Source organism: Artemia franciscana, chromosome 14 (genome assembly GCF_032884065.1).
Source record: "Artemia franciscana chromosome 14, ASM3288406v1, whole genome shotgun sequence".
NCBI classification, from domain to species: Eukaryota; Metazoa; Arthropoda; class Branchiopoda; order Anostraca; family Artemiidae; genus Artemia; species Artemia franciscana.
Genome location: NC_088876.1, coordinates 10,199,853 through 10,222,358, shown reverse-complemented (window position 1 = coordinate 10,222,358; position 22,506 = coordinate 10,199,853). Strand labels below are relative to the sequence as shown.

The 22,506-nt window shown below is 34.9% G+C and overlaps 1 protein-coding gene across 4 annotated transcripts in view; it reads right to left on the bottom strand.

Moving 5' to 3' along the window:
* LOC136035292 (hemicentin-2-like) overlaps window positions 1–22,506 on the bottom strand; it is a 215,730-nt gene that overhangs the window by 43,303 nt on the left and 149,921 nt on the right. For all 4 annotated transcript variants that reach the window (XM_065716978.1, XM_065716981.1, XM_065716980.1 and 1 more), the window contains exon 6: window positions 19,918–20,095. In XM_065716978.1, coding sequence (XP_065573050.1) covers window positions 19,918–20,095 — 178 coding nt within the window. The remainder of the gene's footprint in view (window positions 1–19,917; window positions 20,096–22,506) is intronic.

Below are 22,506 nucleotides of genomic sequence, written 5' to 3'. Positions count from 1 at the left end.
AAAAAAAAACTTTAGAAGTTGACGCGTGGCGTGAAGATTTGACCCAAATAGTATACCAAGGTAAGCCAGTGTATCTTGTGCTTTAATAACATTCTCACCAAACTGAACATTTGACGGGCAAATTGAATGCCAGGAACTCAGTCTTACTCTCATTAAATCAAAGACTAATACATTTAAATGAAAGTTTGAACATGAAAATTAGTGTGGATTCCTTTACACCAATTTTTTTTTGTATACTTTACTATCGAGAAAGCTACTACACATGATAATGTTTCCCTATAATCTGCACACCAGCCAAGAAACAACATGTTAAACGTAACTGCAAAAGAAATCAAAAAAATATTGGGACAAATTTGGTATGGGGTCATCAGTTGTCCAGAATAAGATAATACTGGCCAAAAAACTCTGCTTTCAGAACAGCATTTGCATCTTTAAAAATTAACAGAAACTGTAGATCAGAACGCTGGCTGCTGATCAGACAGCTATACTGTTAAAACTATGTCCAATGACAAATATATTGAATGATAGCTTTTAAGACTTGGCAAATATTGCTACGTATGCTAGCGTTGATGATTGAATTATAATTTTTCAGAGCACGTCTTCTCTCCATCAAATAAATCCAAGAAAACTCCAGTAAAAAGGGCTTACAAGTCGTGGCAAATAAAGGGGTAGTGTGGGGCTTAATTTCTGCTTGAGTCGTAAAAAGCAAGTCATCGAATTTAATTAGCCTTAGCGCTGAGACGAGCCTTTCTACACTAACCAGTCTTTATGTGTTTCATAACTCCGACTCCAAAGTGTCTTGTATTATTTCTGTTACTCCAACTCCATTCAAAGAAAATTTACTAAGATTCTGACTCCAACGCCACGACTCTGACTCCAAAGTTCTGGAAGATAAATGGGTACTAAAGCCAGTAGAAAATTAAATGCTGGCCACTTTTTGAAAAAAAAATGTGTAAAGACCATTATAGACATAGAGATTGGATGTGAAACACCAAATGCGATTCCTTATAAGTGTAGTTTCGTCTTATTAGTTTGGGACCAAGAAAGAACTTTCGAAGGGGTAGGGGCTTGGGTGCCATTTTTAGAGGGATATAGACTTATCTTGGAGCAGTTCAACTACAAAGCACACAAGGACATGAAGCTGTAAACCTTTGGTTTGGATGGATTGTAACAATAAATTAAAGAGGTATGCAGATTTTTTTGTGAGGTGGCAACACTAAAAATTTGCTTTGATCGTCCACCATCGAAGAGATTCGAAATATTATTCTAAGTCACTGGTTTGAGTCAAACCCATGGTAGATTTTTCCTTGTAAAAAAAAATAACAACAAAAAATAATAGATTTTTGTATGACAAGGTATATGTTTTTGTAAACACACAGTAGATTCAGTATTATGGAGGCAACACGCCTGATTATATATTTTGGGCCTTTTGGGCTCCTGTTGTCTGCCCACTGTATAACGCTGTCTTAAAATATTTGTTTCTCCTCACTTAAGAACAGTATATCCCTTCATATTCACAGCGTTTCCCTCCTCCCTTAAAAATTATGCTGATTAAATTTATGTGAAGTTGTAAGTTGACTGAAAGAGACAGCTATCAACAGGTTGGTATGAGGAGAATTACTTACAAGGGTGAATCTGGGTAATTTTGTAATGTCGTTAAATTGCTGGACAAGGCATCGTTAACACTTGGCATTAAATCAGGATTAAATCAAAATCGCTAATAGCCAATACAGGTATGGTGATGAAAGTGTTACACCTCAATTTTAGATATTTTAGATTACTAAAATACTACTCTGGCAACACGAAAATGTCTTTTTATGTCGCATGCCACTTAATAATTAATCACAAGCTATGATGATTGGGCGAAGATACGTTTCTTTTTTGAAAGCAACTGATTGAATGCAGACTAAATTCTCTGGAGGAAAATCTAGTTTGTCTCTGACTTTCAAGATGCAAGAGAAAGCTATCTCTAGTGTTTCCTTTTAATTAAATTCCAGATGGGGATGACAGAGTTAGTTCGAAAGTGACATTCTTGACACTCGCAAGTCATAATAAGAGTTGAGAGTATATATATACTGGGTATTAGACAAAGTGCATTCTTTTAATGAAGACCGGCCGTGCTAAGATGACAGCACGAGGAAAATAACAAATATACACATACAATGAAACTTCAAAAACATATGATGACTTCTGACTTCTCATGACTTCTAATTTCTCTGGCTTCTTCTGACTCCTCCTTTCAAAAAAAAAACGTTTCTTCCCTTCAAAAGTATAATATTTTCTTACATTTTATTATTCTTCTTAATATAATTTTATGCAACCTTATCAAGAACGTAGAAAAAGTATACGAACTCTCATATTATTTTCCCATCTCTTTTTAGCCCTTTCCCTATCATTAAACGAAGACTAAATCTGTCAAACAGTTCGTGGTAACGAACTGTAGTAAGGAGCGACCCGGCTCAATAGTAACCGAAATTCAAAAAAACGGAATTTTGATACCCATATTTACATCAAAATATTTTTATTTTTATGCTGATTTTAAATATATAAGTTTCATCAAGTTTAGTCTTACCCATCAAAAGTTATGAGCCTGAGAAAATTTGCCTTATTTAAGAAAATAGGGTGAAGCATCCCCTAAAAGTCATAGAATCTTAACGAAAATCACACCATCAGATTCATTTTTTTTTAGGTTTGACCGTATCGAACCAGTGGTCCTGGAATATCGCGAGATGGTTCATTATAAAGGAAGTTAAAATTTTAAGTGCTCTTTTAAGTGACCCAAAAAATCGGAGGACACCTAGGCCCCCTCCCACGCTCGTTTTTTCCTAAAGTTATGATAAAAATGTTGAGATAGCCATTTTGTTCAACATATTCGAAAACCTAATAACTATGTCTTTGGGGACCACTTAATCCCCCAATGTCCCCGAGCGAGGGGCTGCACGTTACAAACTTAGACCATTGTTTACATATAATAATGGTTATGGGGAAGTGCACAGACGTTTTCAAGGGAACATTTTTGCGTTGGGGGGGGGGAGTCGGGGTTACTTCGGAGGATCTTTTCATGGATGAATTTATCACGAGGAAAGAGAATTTCCATGAAGAGGGCGCAGGATTTTCTAGCATTAAAAAAAAACAATGAGAGAAAAAAGGTTTTCTGGAAGTAAGGAGCAGCATTAAAACTTAAAACCAAACAGAAATTATTACGTATATAAGGACGTTCATCTCCTCCTCAATACCTCACTTTTTACGCTAAAGTGTTTTTACTAATTTTGCCTATTTATTCTACGACCTTTGTGATTCAGGGGTCATTCTTAATGAACTTGGGCAAAATTCGAGCTTTATTATAAAGAGAGAGATATTGACGAGGACACAAACCCTCTCATATACGTAATAAAAATATACAAATATAGAAGTTTGTTACATAAGTTAATTCGTAAGTTACGTATATCTATTACTTATAAAAACATTCGTGAAAATAATAAAAGTTCTAGTTGCCTTTTAAGTAGCTAAAAATCTGAGGGCAACTAGGCCTCCTCCACCACTCCTTTTTTTGGCAAAATCGTCCGATCAAAACTATTAGAAAGGCATTTAGCCAAAAGAAAATTAATATGAAAATTTCGTTTAATTATTCATGTGCGGTGAGCCAAAATCAAAACATGCATTGATTCAAAAACGTTCAGAATCAAACAGTTCGTGGTAACGAACTGTAGTAAGGAGCGACCCGGCTCAATAGTAACCAAAACTCTAAAAAATTGAATTTTGGTATCAATAGCTACACCAAAAGAATCGCATTTTAATGCTGATTTTAAATATATAAGTTTCATCAAGTTTAGTTATACCCATCAAAAGTTACGAGCCTGAGAAAATTTACCTAATTTAAGAAAATAGGGGGAAACACCCCCTAAAAGTCATAGAATCTTAACGAAAATCACACCATCAGATTCAGCGTATCAGAGGATCCTACTGTAGAAGTTTCAAGCTCCTATCTACAAAAATGTGGAATTTATATTTTTTGCCAGAAGACAAATCACGGGTGCGTGTTTATTTGTTTTTTTTTTTTTTTTTCTTTTTCCCATGGGTCATCGTATCGACCAAGTGGTTCTAGAATGTCGCAAGATGGCTCATTCTAACGGAAATGAAAAGTTCTAGTGCCCTTTTTAAGTGACCAAAAAAATTGGAGGGCATCTAGGCCCCCTCCCACGCTCATTTTTTTCCCAAAGTCAACGGATAAAAATTTTGAGATAGCCATTTTGTTCAGCATAGTCGAAAACCATAATAACTAAGTATTTGGGGATGATTTACTCCCCCACAATCCCTGGGGGAGGGGCTGCAAGTTACAAACTTTGACCAGTGTTTACATATAGTAATGGTTATTGGGAAGTGTACAGACGTTTTTAGGGGGATTTTATTTTATTTGGGGGGTGGGGATGAGGGAAGGGGGCTATGTTGGAGGATCTTTCCTTGGAGGAATCTGTCATGGGGGAAGAAAAATTCAAGGAAAAGGGCGCATGATTTTCTAGCATTACTATAAGAAAACAATGAAAAATAAACATGAAAACGTTTTTTTCAAATGAAAGGAAGGAGTAGCATTGAAACTTAAAACGAACAGAGATTACTACGCATATGAGGAGTTCCAAAAATACTTTAGCATAAAGAGCGAGGTATTTAGGAGGAGATAAATACCTCGCTCTTTATGCTAAAGTATTTTTAGTAATTTCAACTATTTATTCTACGGCCTTTCTGATTCAGGGGTCATTCTTAAAGAATTGGGACAAAACTTAAGATTTAGTGTAAAGAGCGAGGTATTAACGAGGATTGAAACCCCCTTGTATACATAATAAAAATATAAGATTATGAAAGTTTGTTACGTAAGTTGCTAATTTATAAGTTACGTATATTTTTACTAATAAAAACGTTCGTTAAAAATTAAAAGTTCTAGTTGCCTTTTTAAGCAACCGAAAAATTGGAGGGCAACTAGGCCTCCTTCTCCACCCCTTATTTCTCAAAATCGTCTGATCAAAACTAAGAGAAAGCCATTTAGCCAAAAAAAGAATTAATATACAAATTTCATTTTAATAATTTATGTGCGGAGAGCCAAAACCAAACATGCATTAATTCAAAAACGTTCAGAAATTAAATAAAAAAAACTAATTTTTTTAGCTGAAAGTAAGGAGCGACATTAAAACTTAAAACGAACAGAAATTACTCCGTATATAAAATGGGTTGTCCCCTCCGCAATCCCTCGCTCTTTACTTTAAAGTTTGACTCTTTGCCACAATTCTACTTTTTAAAACAATTAAAAGCTTTAGTGTAAAGAGCGAGGGATTGCGGAGGGGACAACCCATTTTATATACGGAGTAATTTCTGTTCGTTTTATGTTTTAATGTCGCTCCTTACTTTCAGCTAAAAAAAATTAGTTTTTTTTTTATTTAATTTATATAAAAAAAAGCCTGTTTTCTTAACTGCAAGTAAGGAGTGACATTAAAACTTAAAACGAATAGAAATTATTCCGTATATGAAAGGGGTTGTCCCCTCCTCAATGCCTCGTTCTTTACGCTAAAGTTTTTTATTGTTTTATAAAAAAGGAGAGTTATGAGAAAGAGTCAAACTCTAGCGTAAAGAGCGGGGTATTGAGGAGGGGAAAACCCCTTTTATATACTGAATAATTTTTGCTGGTTTTAAGTTTTGATGGCGCTCCTTACTTGCAGTTAAAAAAAACTTTTTTTTTTATCTAATCTTAAACACAACACACAAAAGATACCACAAAATATAGCTTTTTTTTTGTTTTTTTTTAGTGTGTGTGTACGTGTGAAAAGGCACAACTTACTTCAGTTCAATCGCTTATGAATCGTACGAAGGACACCAGAAATTTTAATTTCGAATTGAATGAGCCCTTGCCTAGGTTTTTACGATAGCTCCTTTAATTTTCTTCCTGACAAAGTGTCAGGAAGAAAAATAAAGAAAAAACACATAGAAGCCAAATTATTATTTGTTCTGTGCTGGCTACTGCCCCTCAATCTTAACACTCCAATGCAATATTTTACTATTATGCCGTCTGGCTGTACACGCCAAATTCTCAGTAATCAAACAGTTCGTGGTAACAAACTGTAGTAAGGAGCGACCCGGCTGAATAGTAACCGATACTCTAAAAAATGGAATTTTGATACCAATAGTTACATCAGAAGAATCGCATTTTAATTCTGATTTAAAATATATTAGTTTCATCAAGTCTTACCCAATTTAGTCTTACCCATCAAAAGTTACGAGCGTGAAAAAATTTGCCTTATTTTAGAAAATAGAGGGAAACACCCACTAAAAGTCATTGAATCTCAACTTCATTTGTTTGTTTTTTTCCCCAGGGGTGATTGTATTGACCCAATGGTCCTAGAATGCCGTGAGAGGGCTCATTCTGACGGAAATTAAAAGTTCTAGTGCCCTTTTTAAGTGACCTAAAACATCGGAAGGCACCTCGGCCCCCTCCCACGCTCATTTTTCCTAAAGTCACTGAATCAAAATTTTGAGATATCCATTTTGTTCGGCGTAGTCGAAAACTTAACAACTATTCCTTTGGGGACGACTTAATACCCCACACTCTCCGGGGGAGGGGCTACAAGTTACAAATTTGGACCATTGTATACCTATAGTAATGGTTATTATGAAGTGTACAGACATTTTCAGGGGGACTTTTTTGCGTTGGGGTGGGGGTGGGTCGGGAGGAGAGGGTTATATAGGAAGATCTTTCCATTGAGGAATTTATTATGAGGGAAGAGAATTTCCATGATGGGGGCGCAGGATTTTCTAGCACTATTTAAGAAAAAAACAATGAGAAAAATAAATAAAAAAAGTATTTTTCAAGTGGAAGTAAGAAGCAGCATTAAAACTTAAAACGAACAGAAGATATTACGTATATAAGGGGGTTCGTCTCCTCCACAATACTTGCTCTTTACGCTAAAGCATTTTTGGTAATTTCAACTATTTATTCTACGGCCTTTGTGATTCAGGGGTGATTCTTAAGGATTTGGGACAAAATTCAAGCTTTAGTATAAAGAGCGAGGTATTGACGTGGGGCGAAACCCGTCAGATACGTAATAAAAATACATAAACATAGAAGTTCGTTATGTAAGTTAATTCGTAAGGTACTTATGTTTATTACTAACAAAAACGTTCGTTAAAAAAATCTAGTTGCCCTTTAAGTAACTAAAAATTGGAACTAGGACTCCTCCCCCAACCCATTTTTTTTTATCAAAATCGTCCAATGAAAATTATGAGAAAGCCATTTAGCAAAAAAAATAAATTAATATGCAAATTTCGTTTGAATTAATCATGTGTGGTGAGCCAAAACCAAAACATACATTAATTAAAAACTTTTAGAAATTAAATATAAAAAAAACAAGTCTTATTTAACTGCAAGTAAGGAGCGACATTAAAACTAAAATCGAACAGAAATTGTTCCGTATATGAAAGGGGTTGTCCCCTCCTCAACGCCTCGCACTTAACGCTAAAGTTTTTTATTGTTTTCAAAAGTAGAGTTTTGACAAAGAGTCAAACTTTAGTGTAAAGAGCGAGGCGTTGAGGAGGGGACAACCCCTTTCATATAATTTCTATTCGTTTTTAGTTTTAATATCGGTCCTTACTTGCAGTTAAAAAAAACTTGTTTTCTTTTATTTAATTTTATCAACAGCCGCGATTTGACATCTCCTTTCCCTTTAGACTTAAATTCATTCTCTCGGTATCGAACAGTCTTTGAGCGACAAGTAAATATGTTATTTAAAACTTTAAAAGACGGAAATGATATATAAAGCATTGGCTTTATACGATGACTTTAACAATTAAAATTCCTAAAATTAAAAATTACTCATAGGAAGCCTGAGGAAACTAGGAAGCTTCAAAATAGGGTATGACCTACATGAAAACTGCAGCATTATGTTAATCAAGCTCAAGAACTATATTAAGGAGTTTTCAAGTTCCTATGCACAAGAAAGCGGCAAAATAATTCTTTATCCATCAAATATGACGACATTGATACATTTTTTTTTTCTTGAAGGTTTACTTAAAAAAATGCAACCAACTATGGAGATAGGGCCCCTTCGAAGGGAAACCATATGTTTCTATGTCTTTTTTAAGAAATAAAAGATACTGTGTTACAGAAAAGGTGATTTTTGCCGTTTTTGCCGCAATTTTTTTGCCAGAATACAATCAATTGAAAGTTTTGAGACAAGCCATTGGCTTAAGATTCTTGACAAGTATATGCATAGACTGGAATTTTCAGATATTTCTATAATAAAGTGTTAAGTTTTGCTTTTTTGTGACACCAAACACAAAGTTTGGCCCGAACAAGGCCAAGAATAATAAGCTTTTTTATATACTGTAAACCCCACTTCGAACGGAAACCATATGTTTTTGTGTATGTTTTAAAAACAAAAGGTATAGTGTCACAGAAAAGCACTGATTTTTGTAGGTTTTGCAGGTTTCTGGCCCGGATAGGGTCAAAATACAATCAAGTGAAAATTTTGAGACAAACAATTGGCTAAGGAATCTTGACAAATATGTGCATAGACTGTAATTTTCATGTATTGCTATAATAAAGTGTTGATTTTTGCCTTTTTGTGATCCCAAACAGAAAGTTTGGCCCGAACAAGGCCGACGATAAAAGGCTTCTTTATATACTGTAAACCCCATTTCGAACAGAAACCATATGTTTTTGTGTCTGTTTTAAGAAACAAACCATATAGCGTCAAAGAAAAGCACTGACTTTTGCCGTTTTGTGCCGCAAATCAAAATTTTTGGCCCGGACAGAGCCAAAATGCAATCAAGTGAAAATCTTGAGACAAACGATTGGCGTAAGATTTCTGACAAGTATATGCATAAACTGTAATTTTTAGATATTGCTATAATAAAGTGCTGATTTTCGCCATTTTGTAACGCCAAACAGAAAGTTCCTCTGATGTTCTGAATTTGATACCGTAGTTTTCATTTACTTGTTTTACTTTTGGGAATGTTTTCCGCCTTTTTCTAAAATTATGCAATATTTTTAGGACTAATAAACTTTTATAAATAGATTTGAACTTCATAGATTTCAAAATTTGGAATCATTCTAAAATGCGCGTTCTTGTGATGTACATATTGTTATAAAAATAACTCTTCTTTTTTAGAGTTTCAGCATTTATTAGCACGGATATTCCTTAATTACAATTTTTTTAACCACAAATTCTTTGGGAAAAAAATAAAGCGAATGCTCATCCATATATGTAAACTTGTGTTACCGTATAACGTAAAATCCGACAGTTAAAATAAAATATGTATTATAAGAACTTAGCGTCTTTTATCGTTTACTTCCTGATACATAAAAGAAAAGTTCCCTTTAGCCTAAACATAATATACTCCAATTATCAAGCGTTGGAATTGTTGAAAATGTCACCCACCAGCTTATTTTGTCAGCTGAAATTCAATTAAAATGAATGAGCAACGCTTTTCTCGTGAAGCGTCCTGAAAGCCAAGGCGAAATAGAAATCTACATAGGAGACACCTTAGATTTCTGACAATCACTTGACACAAAAAAATCTCTGCTAAGCAATATGCTTTGCATTAAACAATCAAAAGGTATGAATGATATTCATAGTTATTTCTGTGCTGCTAGAGCAACACCAAAGAGGAAGTTGAGAGAATAAAAGAAAGAAAAAATTCTGAGAAGCTTTCAAGGTTTTTAGTTACATAGATTGTTTCTTGTTATTGGCTATGTAGCACTGGTGCGGACGGAAATATTGAAGCCTTTGGGTCCGTGTCCCTCCCCATAATATATATATTTTTTTACGTATTGGCTTGCAATGTATTTTACCCATAACTTTCATGTGTCTGGAGATTTTGGTAAACTTAACCCCCTTTCCAGATGCAAGAACCCCTTGCTCCAGAAATAAATTCACGTGTCTATTCCTGCTGTGATTTCTGTTGCGCTTGGGAAATCATTCGAGTTTTCTTTTTAATTGAAACTCTTAGAAACATTACATAAACCGCTTTGGTTTGCCGGAATAAAATAGACCTATAACTACACAGAAACTTTTTATTGCGCTTATTCTGTTTTGATTTGTACGGACAGTTACGCCCAGACCAAGGCAATCACCTGAAAATTACAAAGTACCCTTATTATCACCTATTTGCTAGGCAATAGCCTAAATGGTCCATGATTATGAGTTATTAATATCAGTATCATCTACGGTTATACCAAGTTACCAGGGTAACAAATGAGTATTTACAACGCTATATTGACGAAAATATAGGAAACAATAAAGCAGTTTCAAAATGACTAGGAAGGAAAAAAACATGTATCAATAATGTATACAATTTATTCAAATGTAACGAAAAATAAGTATTTTATTTTATAGCTAAAACAGTTTTTTTTACTGTTTCTCCCTAAAAATCCGTAGTGTACCAGTAGTCCGGGAAGGCTTTGCTATTTGAAAGTAGAAATTCCTTCCATTCATCTCATGGTGTGGGCGGTAGCACATTCTTAAGAAAGATCTCTTAAGAAATGAAGGTTTAATTCCTACACGGAAGGTAGAAATTCTTTACATCAGACTTGGATCGAAAGTATATTCTTTCATATATTCCCGGACCCAGGATCTGACCTCTCTACCAAAACCTAGGAAATGGCCTCTCTCAAGAGGAAAAAGTCCAAAAGGGCCTCTGCTTGCTGTGATTCACTGTAAATGATATGTATGAATTGAGTTTTATACCATTTTTGGTTCTAATGCTGAGGTTTGGCTAGAAATTTTAATTTTCCCTGGCTATTGATTGTATTTAGGTTGTTTTGAACTTAATAAATTTTTGTATTTGGAATCATCGTCAAATGCACTTTCTTGAGATGTACACATTGTTATCATAATTATTTGTACGGATCATTCTACCTACAAATTCTTCGCCACAAGTCCTTTGGAACAAAAATTAGGCGACTGCTCACTCGCAAATTTTCTTGCGCTTATTTCCTTATTTAATACCTTCCGCATCCTCATGGTGTAGATAGTAGATCAAACTTATTAAAGATCTCTTAACGAGGGCAGGTTTAATTTCTAAACGATAGATAGAAGTCCTACCTCTCTGAGCGTTAGAAGAAAGTCCAGAAGGTGCTGTACTCACTTTGATTCTTTATAAGATGATGGGTACGAACTGGCTTTTGAGTCATTTTTTGTTCCTAGCGCTGGCACTTTACTAGGAATTTGTCTTTTTATCTTATATTTATTTTCATCATATTATATTCTTTGTTTGTAACCCTTTTTAACCTCACTTGACACCCCATTTTTGTGACGAGAGATAAAAGTTTGGAATCATTTTTTTTGTGACAGCAATTTTTAAATAGAATTTTATCGTATCTAGCTTAATGGTCCTATAGAAGAGATGTTTCGAAGTTGAACAAATGAGTATTGAAAACTTTAATATTAAAGAATAATTTGAACTGTATAAAAAATCAATTTACTCTGGAAAAAATAAAAATAAAATGAGAGTACAATCTCAAAAGATGAGAGGCAGAGAATAGTCTTCGCAGAGGTTTCCGAACATTCTGTCTCTTTTAAGACATAATAAAACAAAGTGAATAAGATGATTGGTTCATTATAATACCATAAAATGATAAAGAGACCTGGATGCTCCTATTCCTTTCACAAAGTTTGGATGATGAATAAAAAACTGGATCTTATTTTTAATTATGTCATTTATATTTAATTTTATTTACCTAGTTGGAGCCTCCCTCCTTCAAAACAAAAGATTATAATATCCTTGGTCCAAATAGAAGAAGTTCGGGTGGTAAAAAGTATATTTGAGGGTGAAAAAAGTGTCATAAAATGGCTGATGAAAATGAATTCGATAAAAAAGTTTTTTCTTTCAATACAAATTACTATTAGTAAATAGAAGGTCCAATATTGTATTTTATGATGGGGTGAATTTTTTTTTGATCCTACAAATGAATGACACTTGTATTACTTTTTTGACTATACCATTGAGGAAATTTGATGATGTATTTAAAAGTGCATGATATATGAGTCATGAAAAATTTTTCAGCTTGATTAGCCTCATGTAAAAATAAAGTGAAACAATAGGAGAGCCTTCTCTTTGATTTAAAACTGTCAACTCATAGGTCAACATCAATAAAGGTATTAAGTGCTTGGTAACAGCTGCATATGTCATCCAAAATGTCCGTGCAATTATTAAATTGAACTTGACAGAGGCACTTAAGACTACTTGCAAATCGAAACCTCTTCATATACAATCTGAAATCTGGGAGGTGAGACAATCATAAACAATGTGATTGCCACGTTTGTAAACTCTCAATCAAAAGCGGTGGCACGTAATGGTATTGAAATAGCGTCTGGCTAATAAAGCATATGTTTTAAATTATAAAAATGAGAACTGGTGCTAGTGCTGACAAAAAATATCAACGCCATCTAGCATTTGGCAATACTTGGAATTTTCTAAAGGTCTGTAATAATTTTTCTGTCAGGAACTGAGATTAGACACTTATTACTAACCTAATTTTACCAAATATATTAATAAAACTACTGAAAAAACACCAAGTTTCACAAAATGCTCGATGGCATTGATAGTTTTTTGTCGACACAAGCGCCGTTCCCACCCTTATAAGCTACCCATACTCTTTGGTTTGGCTCTCCATGAATTCCATTTTTTCAAAGATGCAGTGGCTTGTGATTATGATTGAGACCTGAATAAACTAAAAATGCTACGGACCCGAGTCGAATTAACCTTCTCTGCCTACCGCGTTGACGCGGTAGGCAGAGAAAGGAGAACCACTGCCAAGAAAAGTAGGGATGAGTGAAAAACGCTTGCTTGTGCCGTATTCGACGAAAGAACCTAATGAAAACCCTGTTTGCGAAAATGTTGCAATTTACGAGGAAATTCTGAAGAGAAGTAAACTGAGTTTATTTCAATATTTATGACTCTTTTTTTAAACCCAAAGCTTATCATCCGGCCCTGGTAGATATTCAAGGGATTCATATTCTAAAAAACTCTAAAGAGACACTAAAACCTTATGCTCTAAAGAGATCAATGATGATTTTGAATGTTTACTCCTTAGAATCTAGATCTACTTATCCAATGAATTAAAAACATCTGCGAAAAAGGTTGCCAAAAAAGTTGAAATCAAAGCTAACATAAAATAATTGTAAATATATTTTACTTGTAGTTCAAATTGAATCAACTCTGGAAAACGAGTAAAGAAGTCGTTTTTGTATCTCACTGTTACCTTACCGAAGAAAAATGCAAAACAGATTTAATTCATAGCGTTCATTGAAGAATCATTTAAATTGAGTACTGAAGTAAAACAAGTCTGTACTTTCTGTTTTCCTTGGTGTTTTCCTTTGTGTTTTACTATTTGTTTGAATATGACTCCTTAGTAACTGAACTTCTATTTTAAAGCTTGTGTACTGCAAAAAAATATAGTTATGTAGATTAACTTTTTACACTGAACCTCTGCTGCTCTGTGCTTACTCCAACTTCACAATAAAACCAAACGTTCTTAGTGTGATAATCATTATTATCGTTTTTGTTAGCATGTCTTGAATCGTTATCTTGACGCTTTTTCTCTTTGTTCTAGGAAAAGAAATCTTTGAATTCCCAATGGAGGAACAAAGAAATTTTAATAAGGATTGATTTCTAATTTTGACGCATCGAATTTTAATGTTTCAAAATAGTTTTATTAATTAGGATCCGTTTATTCACTACGGTGGAGGCTCAGGTAACAAACGTCAGTATCCATGAATAGATCAGAATGTGAACGCTATTTTTGAATAAAATTTTGCTTTGAAACCGTATTCTTTGAAACAAAATAATTTGAAATTTTCCTGGCTGAGATAAACAGATAAATTTTCTTGATAGCTCAAGGCTGAAGTAACCAATCACTATGGGACTCGGGAATGAATAAATCGAGATAAAAAATCTTCGAACATGGGCTATTAAAATAGTTCTTGGGACAGCACCTATTACAAAATACGGGCTAGACTTACCCTAATAATTTCAGGAAATAGATATTACTACTTGACTGTATTCTTAAAGAAAACATTATTCCAATATAAAATCCATCATGACCTCGTGAACACGTTCACTCAATAAGGCAGTATGAAGCTCATGCAATTGCACAAACAAATGATGTATGTTCTTAAGTCTCGGACTTACTGTTACTAATAACACTGCTAAGAAGACTTAATGTAGAACTGTTGAGTCATAGATAGAAACTATATTAAATAAGAATTTGACGCTCCTGTTTCTGTTAACACTAGGAGAACGAAAAATTCCATCAAAGAAATTATCCTTATGAATATACGTTTGTTCCCCATAAATGAGTTTGAATTAATTGTTCTAGGAAAAGTTTATGAGGCTTACCAATTTTTGTTCACAGAGTAGTTTTTGTTTACAGTAAAAACCTAAGCAGCCTGCACCTTCAAGACTCTTTCCCAAAGTAGTGTTTTTCGTTTATCCTACGAAAGATTGTAGGATTATTGGACAACCGACGATTTCAACCCTTAAACGCAACTATACAGAGGGTTATTCTAAGAACTGTTGATGAAATTTGCCAAATAAAAATAATGTTATGAGGATTTTTTTTATGGTAATTAAAGTTCTTAAGCCGAATTGGCCAGCCATGACAACAAAGAGAGATATAACTAAAAAAAACCTCAAACGAGACTGCGGCCAGAAGGAGATTACTGGCCGCAGTCTTGTTTGAGGTATTTTTTTTGCTGAGTTTTATCTTTCTTTGCTATTTGTTTTTATGGTAATTGCGCAACAGTTTTTTTTTCACATCTCCATCACAAATGATGAAATGTCACTAGTTCTGATAATAACTTTTTTTTCGCATGCTGACCAATGGTCCGCGTCAAGCAGGTACCAATCTTCTAATTCGATGCCTTTGGTCGGGAGTGAAATGCGTGGTTGGGGGCAAATCCTCTGACGTGCCCACTGTTTTCCTCTCAGATTTCTCCAGGTACCCATTTAGAACTGTGTTGACTCTGGTTGAGCTTGCAACGTCGCGTAATTGACTTCCGTTCCAGGCCAAATAATCAGCGACACCAGGACTCGAGTCCTTGACCTGACGATTTCAAGTCCAGAGCACTAACCACTCGGCTAGGATGACTCAGCTAGTCTCTGGTAATAACCATGCTTTTAATTTTTGAGGGATTTTTTATATTTTCTCTTGAACACCACGCAGAAGGATTCTCCGGGAATAACCTCTGCTGGAAGGCCGTTTCATGTGGCGGCAGATCGTTGGGAGAAACTCGTTTTCAAGTACTCAAGTATTTTCAAGTCTGTTTAGAACGAGTTTTGATACCTCCCAGATGCAGGGCAATGCATTTATATAGCATATCGACATAGAAGCCACGCGAAAAGGATCCTGGATCAACTGCACTGGTTTGGCATCGGAGGTGCTAGAAATTATTGCTCGAACTGCTTGGTTTTGAACACATTAAAGAGGAGTGATGTGGCTATTGCACTAGCAAAAAAAGGACGTGTGTATTCTATGACTGGCCTGATGCATGACGTGGACTGTGTCAAAATGGACTCTTCAAAGAAGAGGCTTTCGCATCTTACGGTGAATCCTAGCTTTTAGAAACAGGAGGATATCACTTTGTTGAGGTGTTAAGCCAACGTGAGATCCGACGAGAAATGAACTCTAAGAAGGCGTAGTGTTTCTATTCTTGTTATTGCCTCTGATTTGAAATGCAGACATAATTATTCGTCACAATTTGAACCTTCAAAATTAAGACCTCTTGTGCCATGCATGAATTGAAACTGAAAAGCCACTTTTCCGCCCATACCTAAATTTTTTCTCAGCTCAGCCTGAAGCTTCTTTTAAAGTTTGCTGGAGCCTTTTGCAATAGAGATCTATTGTCATCGTGTCATCAGCAAAATAATGAAGATTCTTTCCTATAAGGCTCACCTAGAACGTTTATGTGCCCCAGGAAAAGTTTCAGCACAAGAATACCTCCTTGAGGCACTCCTGGTAAAACCAGGTGTTCTTTTGAAATGAAGCCGTCAAGGACAACACTTAATGAGCCTTGATTAAGGAAGCCAGCAAGCACGCCAAATAGACAAACATCACCTCCATAGGCTTTTAGTCCGCGTTGAAGGCCTTCATAACATGTGCGATCAAAGACTTTTGCTATGTGAAAGGAGAGAAGGTGAATGTAAAGCCCCTGAGATTGGAGCTCAGCCCACTCTCAATACTGCGTAGTTAGACAGTCTAACATGGACTATTTTTTCCTACAGTTGTATATCAGCCAATAAGTGTAACGGATGGTACTGATAAACGATCTTTTTAATATAATATTGGATTTCGCGTCAGGCCCTGACGCTTTGCTGACATGCACCTGACTCAGTGTTCTGAAAAATTTGCTACTGATTACATTTACACTAGGGATTTTTACATATATTCATTGTGGAAAGAGGGCTTCGAAACCTCAGCAAAACAAAACTGATCTATCCTTTTCAAAATTAAACTACTCGATCCCAAACTTGAACAAACAAAATTGCTTGGCAGATATCAAATCGCTAAAAATTTTCCAATTTCTTTTCATTATTTTCATCCTGAAATTTATCCTATTATTCATTTAAATTTGCCCTGCGGTAGTATTAAATACATTTCTGAATAATTATATGAAATGTTAGGACAATCTTACTTCCCTTTCAAAGTAGAAGTTCTTGACTGTTCATCTGACAGATAAATATTCTTCCTGCATCGCTAACTCTCTAACTTTGATGTTTTCATTTTCTGAGACACTAAATAATAAAACGCAATCAACCTTAGTCAGATGAGTGTCACTTGTAGAATAGTTTGGATTAATATGACCTCTCTCACCTCAGGGGCGGTGTTAGGGAGAGGCCAGAGGGGCACTTTCCCTGGGTACAGAAAGTTTATGGGGGCAAAACTTCAAATAAATGATCTAGCGGTTATGAATATTTTGTATTAGTGAAAAAAAAGTGGAGGGCGCAGTTAGCAGTATGTACAAGCAAATTGAATCTGTAATTTTCATTTTTCTCATTTCTTCATCACCATTCCTTGAAAAAAAGAAATAGACCAAAATTTGTTAATTTAGACAGATTTTAATAAATGGAAAATTTTGCTAATAAATGGAGTGTATAAATGAAATCTTTGTTGAAAATTACCAAAAAATTTTTTGGAAGACTTTGAGTAGGCCCATACTAGTATTTTTCCCCAGGCGCAAGAGACACTGGGTCTGCCACTGTCTCATCTTTGCTCGCAAATTTTCGTCACCATTAATATTAAGAATTCTATACAAAAATTTGTCTTATTCGAAGGACGTATGGACGAACCGAAGACACCTTCCTGTTCTTTCTCCCAATTTTGTAACACAAGTTTTCCATGCTTATTAGAATTCAAATGTTATAACCAATGACACCAATTATATTAGGAATTATACACGTGTGAAATTTAGTATTTTATCAAACACCTCGCGGGAACGAACTGTAAGTAGGGCTGAAGCATCTCAAAGATAATGGAAACTCGAAAAAAACGGAATTTGATATCAAAATATACAAAAAAATTTAGCTCATTGCACTGATTGCAAATATATAAGATTCATCCAGTTTTGCGTTACTTGTCGAAAGTTACGAGCTTCACAAAATTTGCCTGGTTTTCTAAAAAAGGGAAAAACACCCCTAAAAGTCAAGGAATTTTAATGAAAATCAGACCATCAGATTTAGCACATCAGAGAACTCTACTGTAGAAGTTTCAAGCTCATATACGCCAAAATGTAGAATTGCACATTTTTTGCTAGATGACAAATCACGGATGCATGTTTATTTGTTTTTTGTTTTTTTTTTCCAGGAGCGATCGTATCGAAATAATAGTCCTTAGAAAATCAAGAGACGATTCATTCAAACCAAAATTAAAAGCTCTAGTGCCCTTTCTAAGAGACTAAAAATATTGGGGGACGACTAGCCCCTTTTCCACACCTTTTTCACCCCAAAGTTATCTGATCAAAATTGTGAGACAGTCATTTTGTTCAGAATTATCTACATGTTACCTTTAAGGGTAATATGAACACCCACAGTCCGTGGGGAGAGGCCTGTAAGTTATGAAATTTGCCCATTGTTTACCCACAGTATTTGTTATTGAGAAGCATAGACATTTTCGGGAGGGGGGAATCATTTTTGCTTGGGGTGGGTTTCATTAGATGGAATTATCCGTGGGGAGAGAAATTTCAGGGGATTAACATTCCAGGGGAAAATTACACTTGGGGGATTTGACAGAATTCCTATACAAAATTCATTGTCTTAATGTCTCTTTGCTAATCCAATTTTACATGTGGAGATGTTCGGGGGGAATGATCTGGGGCTCTTTTCAGCGTGTTTGGATTTCTGCAAAAAAGTTTCCACGGCGGGAGAATTTTCGTAGTGATCGAAAAAACGATTAGAAATTAGATTCTTTTTCAAATGAAAGTATGCTAATGAGTTTGACTGTTTATCCCATTTTTTTAAGAAAGGCTCCTGAAACACAAGGCCCGCTTATTTAGAAGAGGAAGGTTTTTTAGAAGTTTAGCGTAAAAAGCCTTAGCGTAAAGAGCAAGGTATTGAGGAGGGGTGCATCCCTTTCAATATGGAATAATTTCTGTTCGTTTTGAGTTTTAAGTTGCTCCTTACTTTCAGTTAAAAAAAAACAACCTTTTTTCAATTTAATCTGAATATCAAAGGACATATTTATTTATTTTATACATTTTTTGTCTTTCATTCCTATGGACAAAAAATATCAAACCAACAGTGTTAGAAAATCGGGAGAGGTCCTAATTGAACGACAATTGAAAGTGCCAGCGTCCTCTTTAAGTATCCGAAATGATAGTTCCATAAAGAAGTGACATTTTCTATCATTTTATGGAACCCAACTAGGATTTTGCCCCAAATGGATTAAGTTACTACCGATTGAAAATTTTGCGAAAGCTAATGAAGAAAAAATTTATCACAAAACTCTGTTTTAGCATTTCAGTTTCAGAGACAGCTATGCATCGTGGCGCCAAATATTTCCTAAAAATAGCATGGTACATATGAAATAAACGGCTAATATTGATATTTATATTCAAGCTTAATTTAAGCGAGTTGATTCATTTTATTTTGGTTTGCCTGAATTTTGACGAGGGTCATTGGTTATTGTGCAGGTGGGGGGAGGAGTAACTGATTCGTTAAAGGGAGAAAATTATGCCAAGAGTTTTTAACGCTCAATAAACCTTCAAGTGAACATACATAAGTGTCCAAGGGGGAGGGAAGTAGGAATTAATCTTCCTTCATTTGGAATAAACCTGAATAAGGGTGCTCACGGGAGATAGCCAGCCTCTTATTTTATAAAAATGCTTGATTTGTACCATAAAATAAAAATTTCAAACTTTCAAATAATTGCCAAAAATCATTGGCTGAGGTGGATTCAAAGGTAGAATCAGTAGGGAAATGTATGCCACGCTTTTATCCTCCTGATCTTCATAACTGTGATTAGCCTTTTTTAAGGACGGCTGAAGCAAAAGTATTGAAAAATACATCAAAAGTGTGGAAATGGCACATATGACGCAACATAATATGTATATTTCTTAACATCCTATATACTAACATCCTGTGAGCCTATTTATCATTACAATGCACGGACTAGAATTTTCAATTCACATCCTTCGTGTTTTTTTTTTTACGGTTGGTTGCAGTACAGAATAATGTTCAATGACCATGCAAGGATATTCAACTTACAGATACATTGTTTAAAAAAAGGATCATTTTTTTACAAATCTAAACAAATAATAAAATAAATATTTTTGTTGACAGTGTAGAGATGGAATTTTGGACAAGAAAGTTCGAAGTATACAGGCACATAAAATTTGTTAGGTTTCAAATCACAATTTATGAGTTCTAAATAAAACTTACCTGATTCCTCCCCTTGAGGTATCATAATTTAGCAAGCGGATACCATGGCGCCACATGACATTAGCGGCAGGCGATGGAACTTGGCTGATTACACATTTTAATTCGATTGTACTTCCAGTTTCATAATTTTTTTCCTCAATCACCTGCCCATGATCATCTACCATCTCAACTTTTGGTACTGAAAAAATAGTAAAATTCACTTGTTGCAAAATTGAAGAATTAGGGCTTCCCGATAAATCCCACTGGCAGTGAAACAACATTTACAAAAACTTCGTGTAACTTGGCAAAATTCAATTTGGCTAAAAACTTGCTTTGAAGACTCCATCTTGATTTTGTCTCCTCCCTCAACTATATAAGCTAGTCATAGGCACAGAAGTAGATCTTTAAACTTACCCAAGTAAAACATATTTTTTTTTCTTTTCGTAGTAATTTCCTATTGTTCCCATAAAATTCGTACTTTTGATTTTTATTCTGTTTTTAATTTCAACCTTAACCAAAATGAAATCCTTTGCGCATGCCTGACTAAAGGTAAAGGAAAAAGAAACGGTACTAGATTTATTAGTTCAAACTAGTTATACTGATCTTCATTTCTTGGCCTTCAGCCAGGAATTTGGAAGGTTCAGGGCCCGGCTAACCATCTTGGCTTCCACAAACTCCTTCTGTTTACTTTCTCCAGGTTTCTCCATGTAACTATTTCGAACTGAGTCAACTCTGGTTGATCTTGTAGATTCATACCGCTAACCCTAGTGCAAAACTAAGTAATCGGCAGCAAAAAGACTTGAACCCCAGCCTTTAAGGACACAGGATTGAAAGCTCAGCCTGCTAACCGCTCTGCTAGGAAGACTTTGTAATAAGCAAAATTTATAGAGAAGCCATTTATTTAGGAATTAGTCTACAGTACCTTAGAAGCGGACATGTTTTTAAGATCTTTGTCTAAGTACCTTAACGCCTAATTCTCTAAAGCTCATGACAGGTTCTCAAGAACATCATAGCTAAGGTGAAATTTAGTCAATTGAACATCTTCAAAGTGACCTAGAATCTGGGATCATGAAGAAGAAGGGATTATTAAACCGATTAATACAAATGCAAATAGGGTGTTAGGAAGCCATCAATGATAGGACATTCGGGGAGGACTCGTTGAATCAGCTTAAAAAAATTGCTTATATTCTTATCTTTTTTTCAACCCCAACATGGAAAATAGTTGATGTCACATAACAGCACATGAAATTTTTTGGGAAGTCATCAATGGTTGGAGTCTACAGATCTATAGTCATACCGTAACGCCGTACTTCTACATAGTTACTCCATAGACATAATAATGATAAGAAATTAATAACTGGGCCTTCCTAATTGAGCTTCTGAGCAAAAAATTTTGGAAAGACTAATAGGTCCAGTGTTAGCTTCTTACTATTTGTTCTGTTTAATACATAAGGCGATAGATCGGGTCCTTATTTCTCATCCAGTTTTTTGGCTAAGACACTGTAGAACATTTCTAAATACAAAAAAGGAGCAATATATAGGTAAATAGGTATCTGATGATGCCTAGCACCACACAGTAATAATACATGCCAATATATGTAAATTCCAAAAGTAGTATTATCTTTTAAATTATTCACTAAAAAAAGAGAGATACAGACGGTACTAAAAGTAAGATATAACAGGCCTTCAAAAAACCTGATTAGTCGAAAAAGTTTATTGGCCTTCCTTCGCATCCAGCAAACATAAATGCTTGTTGGGGACTGCTTTGATGTTTTTCCAGTTATGGCTGTTTTTACCGGTGTTTGTTCGTTGAGCATATTTGGAGCATGTTACTTACTGTTGTTTTAGCAGCATCTTTTTTTAGGGGGGGACTCAAAGCTAGGGAGTTCTTATTCGATAGTATTTAAACCAAGTTTTACATTTCTGTTTCCCGTTTTTACTGGTTGTTACTATTTTTTACAAGTTCCCTTAACTGTTTTACATTCTTGAAATTCCAAATAAACAGTTACGTATTTTTGTTTTTGTGACGGAACCTATTTGTTATGCAAGTCCATTACGAATACGAAAGTCCATTCGAAAGAAAAAAAAAGAACAGCATTTACAGTCGTAAGCCTAACCTGCCCTCGTATATTTGGTCCACGGATTATATCTTTTCAGTCCAACAACTTTTTATTTATAGTGCCATGAAGAACTTACGATTATAAGAGTTTTATGTTGGCAAAATGTCCTTTCTCGGAGTGAAACGTGTGAACTTTAAATAAATAATCCTCACACTTTGAAAGTAACTTCGAATTTAAATAGGATTCCCTTGCCATTTCAACTCCAAATGAATTTCAACTCCAAATAGGCTTGTGCCTTTTCAAGGTCAAATGGATGGACTTTTCTGTAGATTGGGTTTTACTTAAAGAACACCTTCATCGACGATCGGATTATACAACTGGAAATAGGATGATGATATTTGTATCATGTATATCCAACGGTAATCTCATTCTACTAAATTTTGATCTTTTTGGCCCGCTCTTCCCGTCAGTGAAATCTCCACATTCATATTAATACCGTATTTATTACAATCTTGAACTTTGCAACTTCTGATATTTTTCATATAAACGA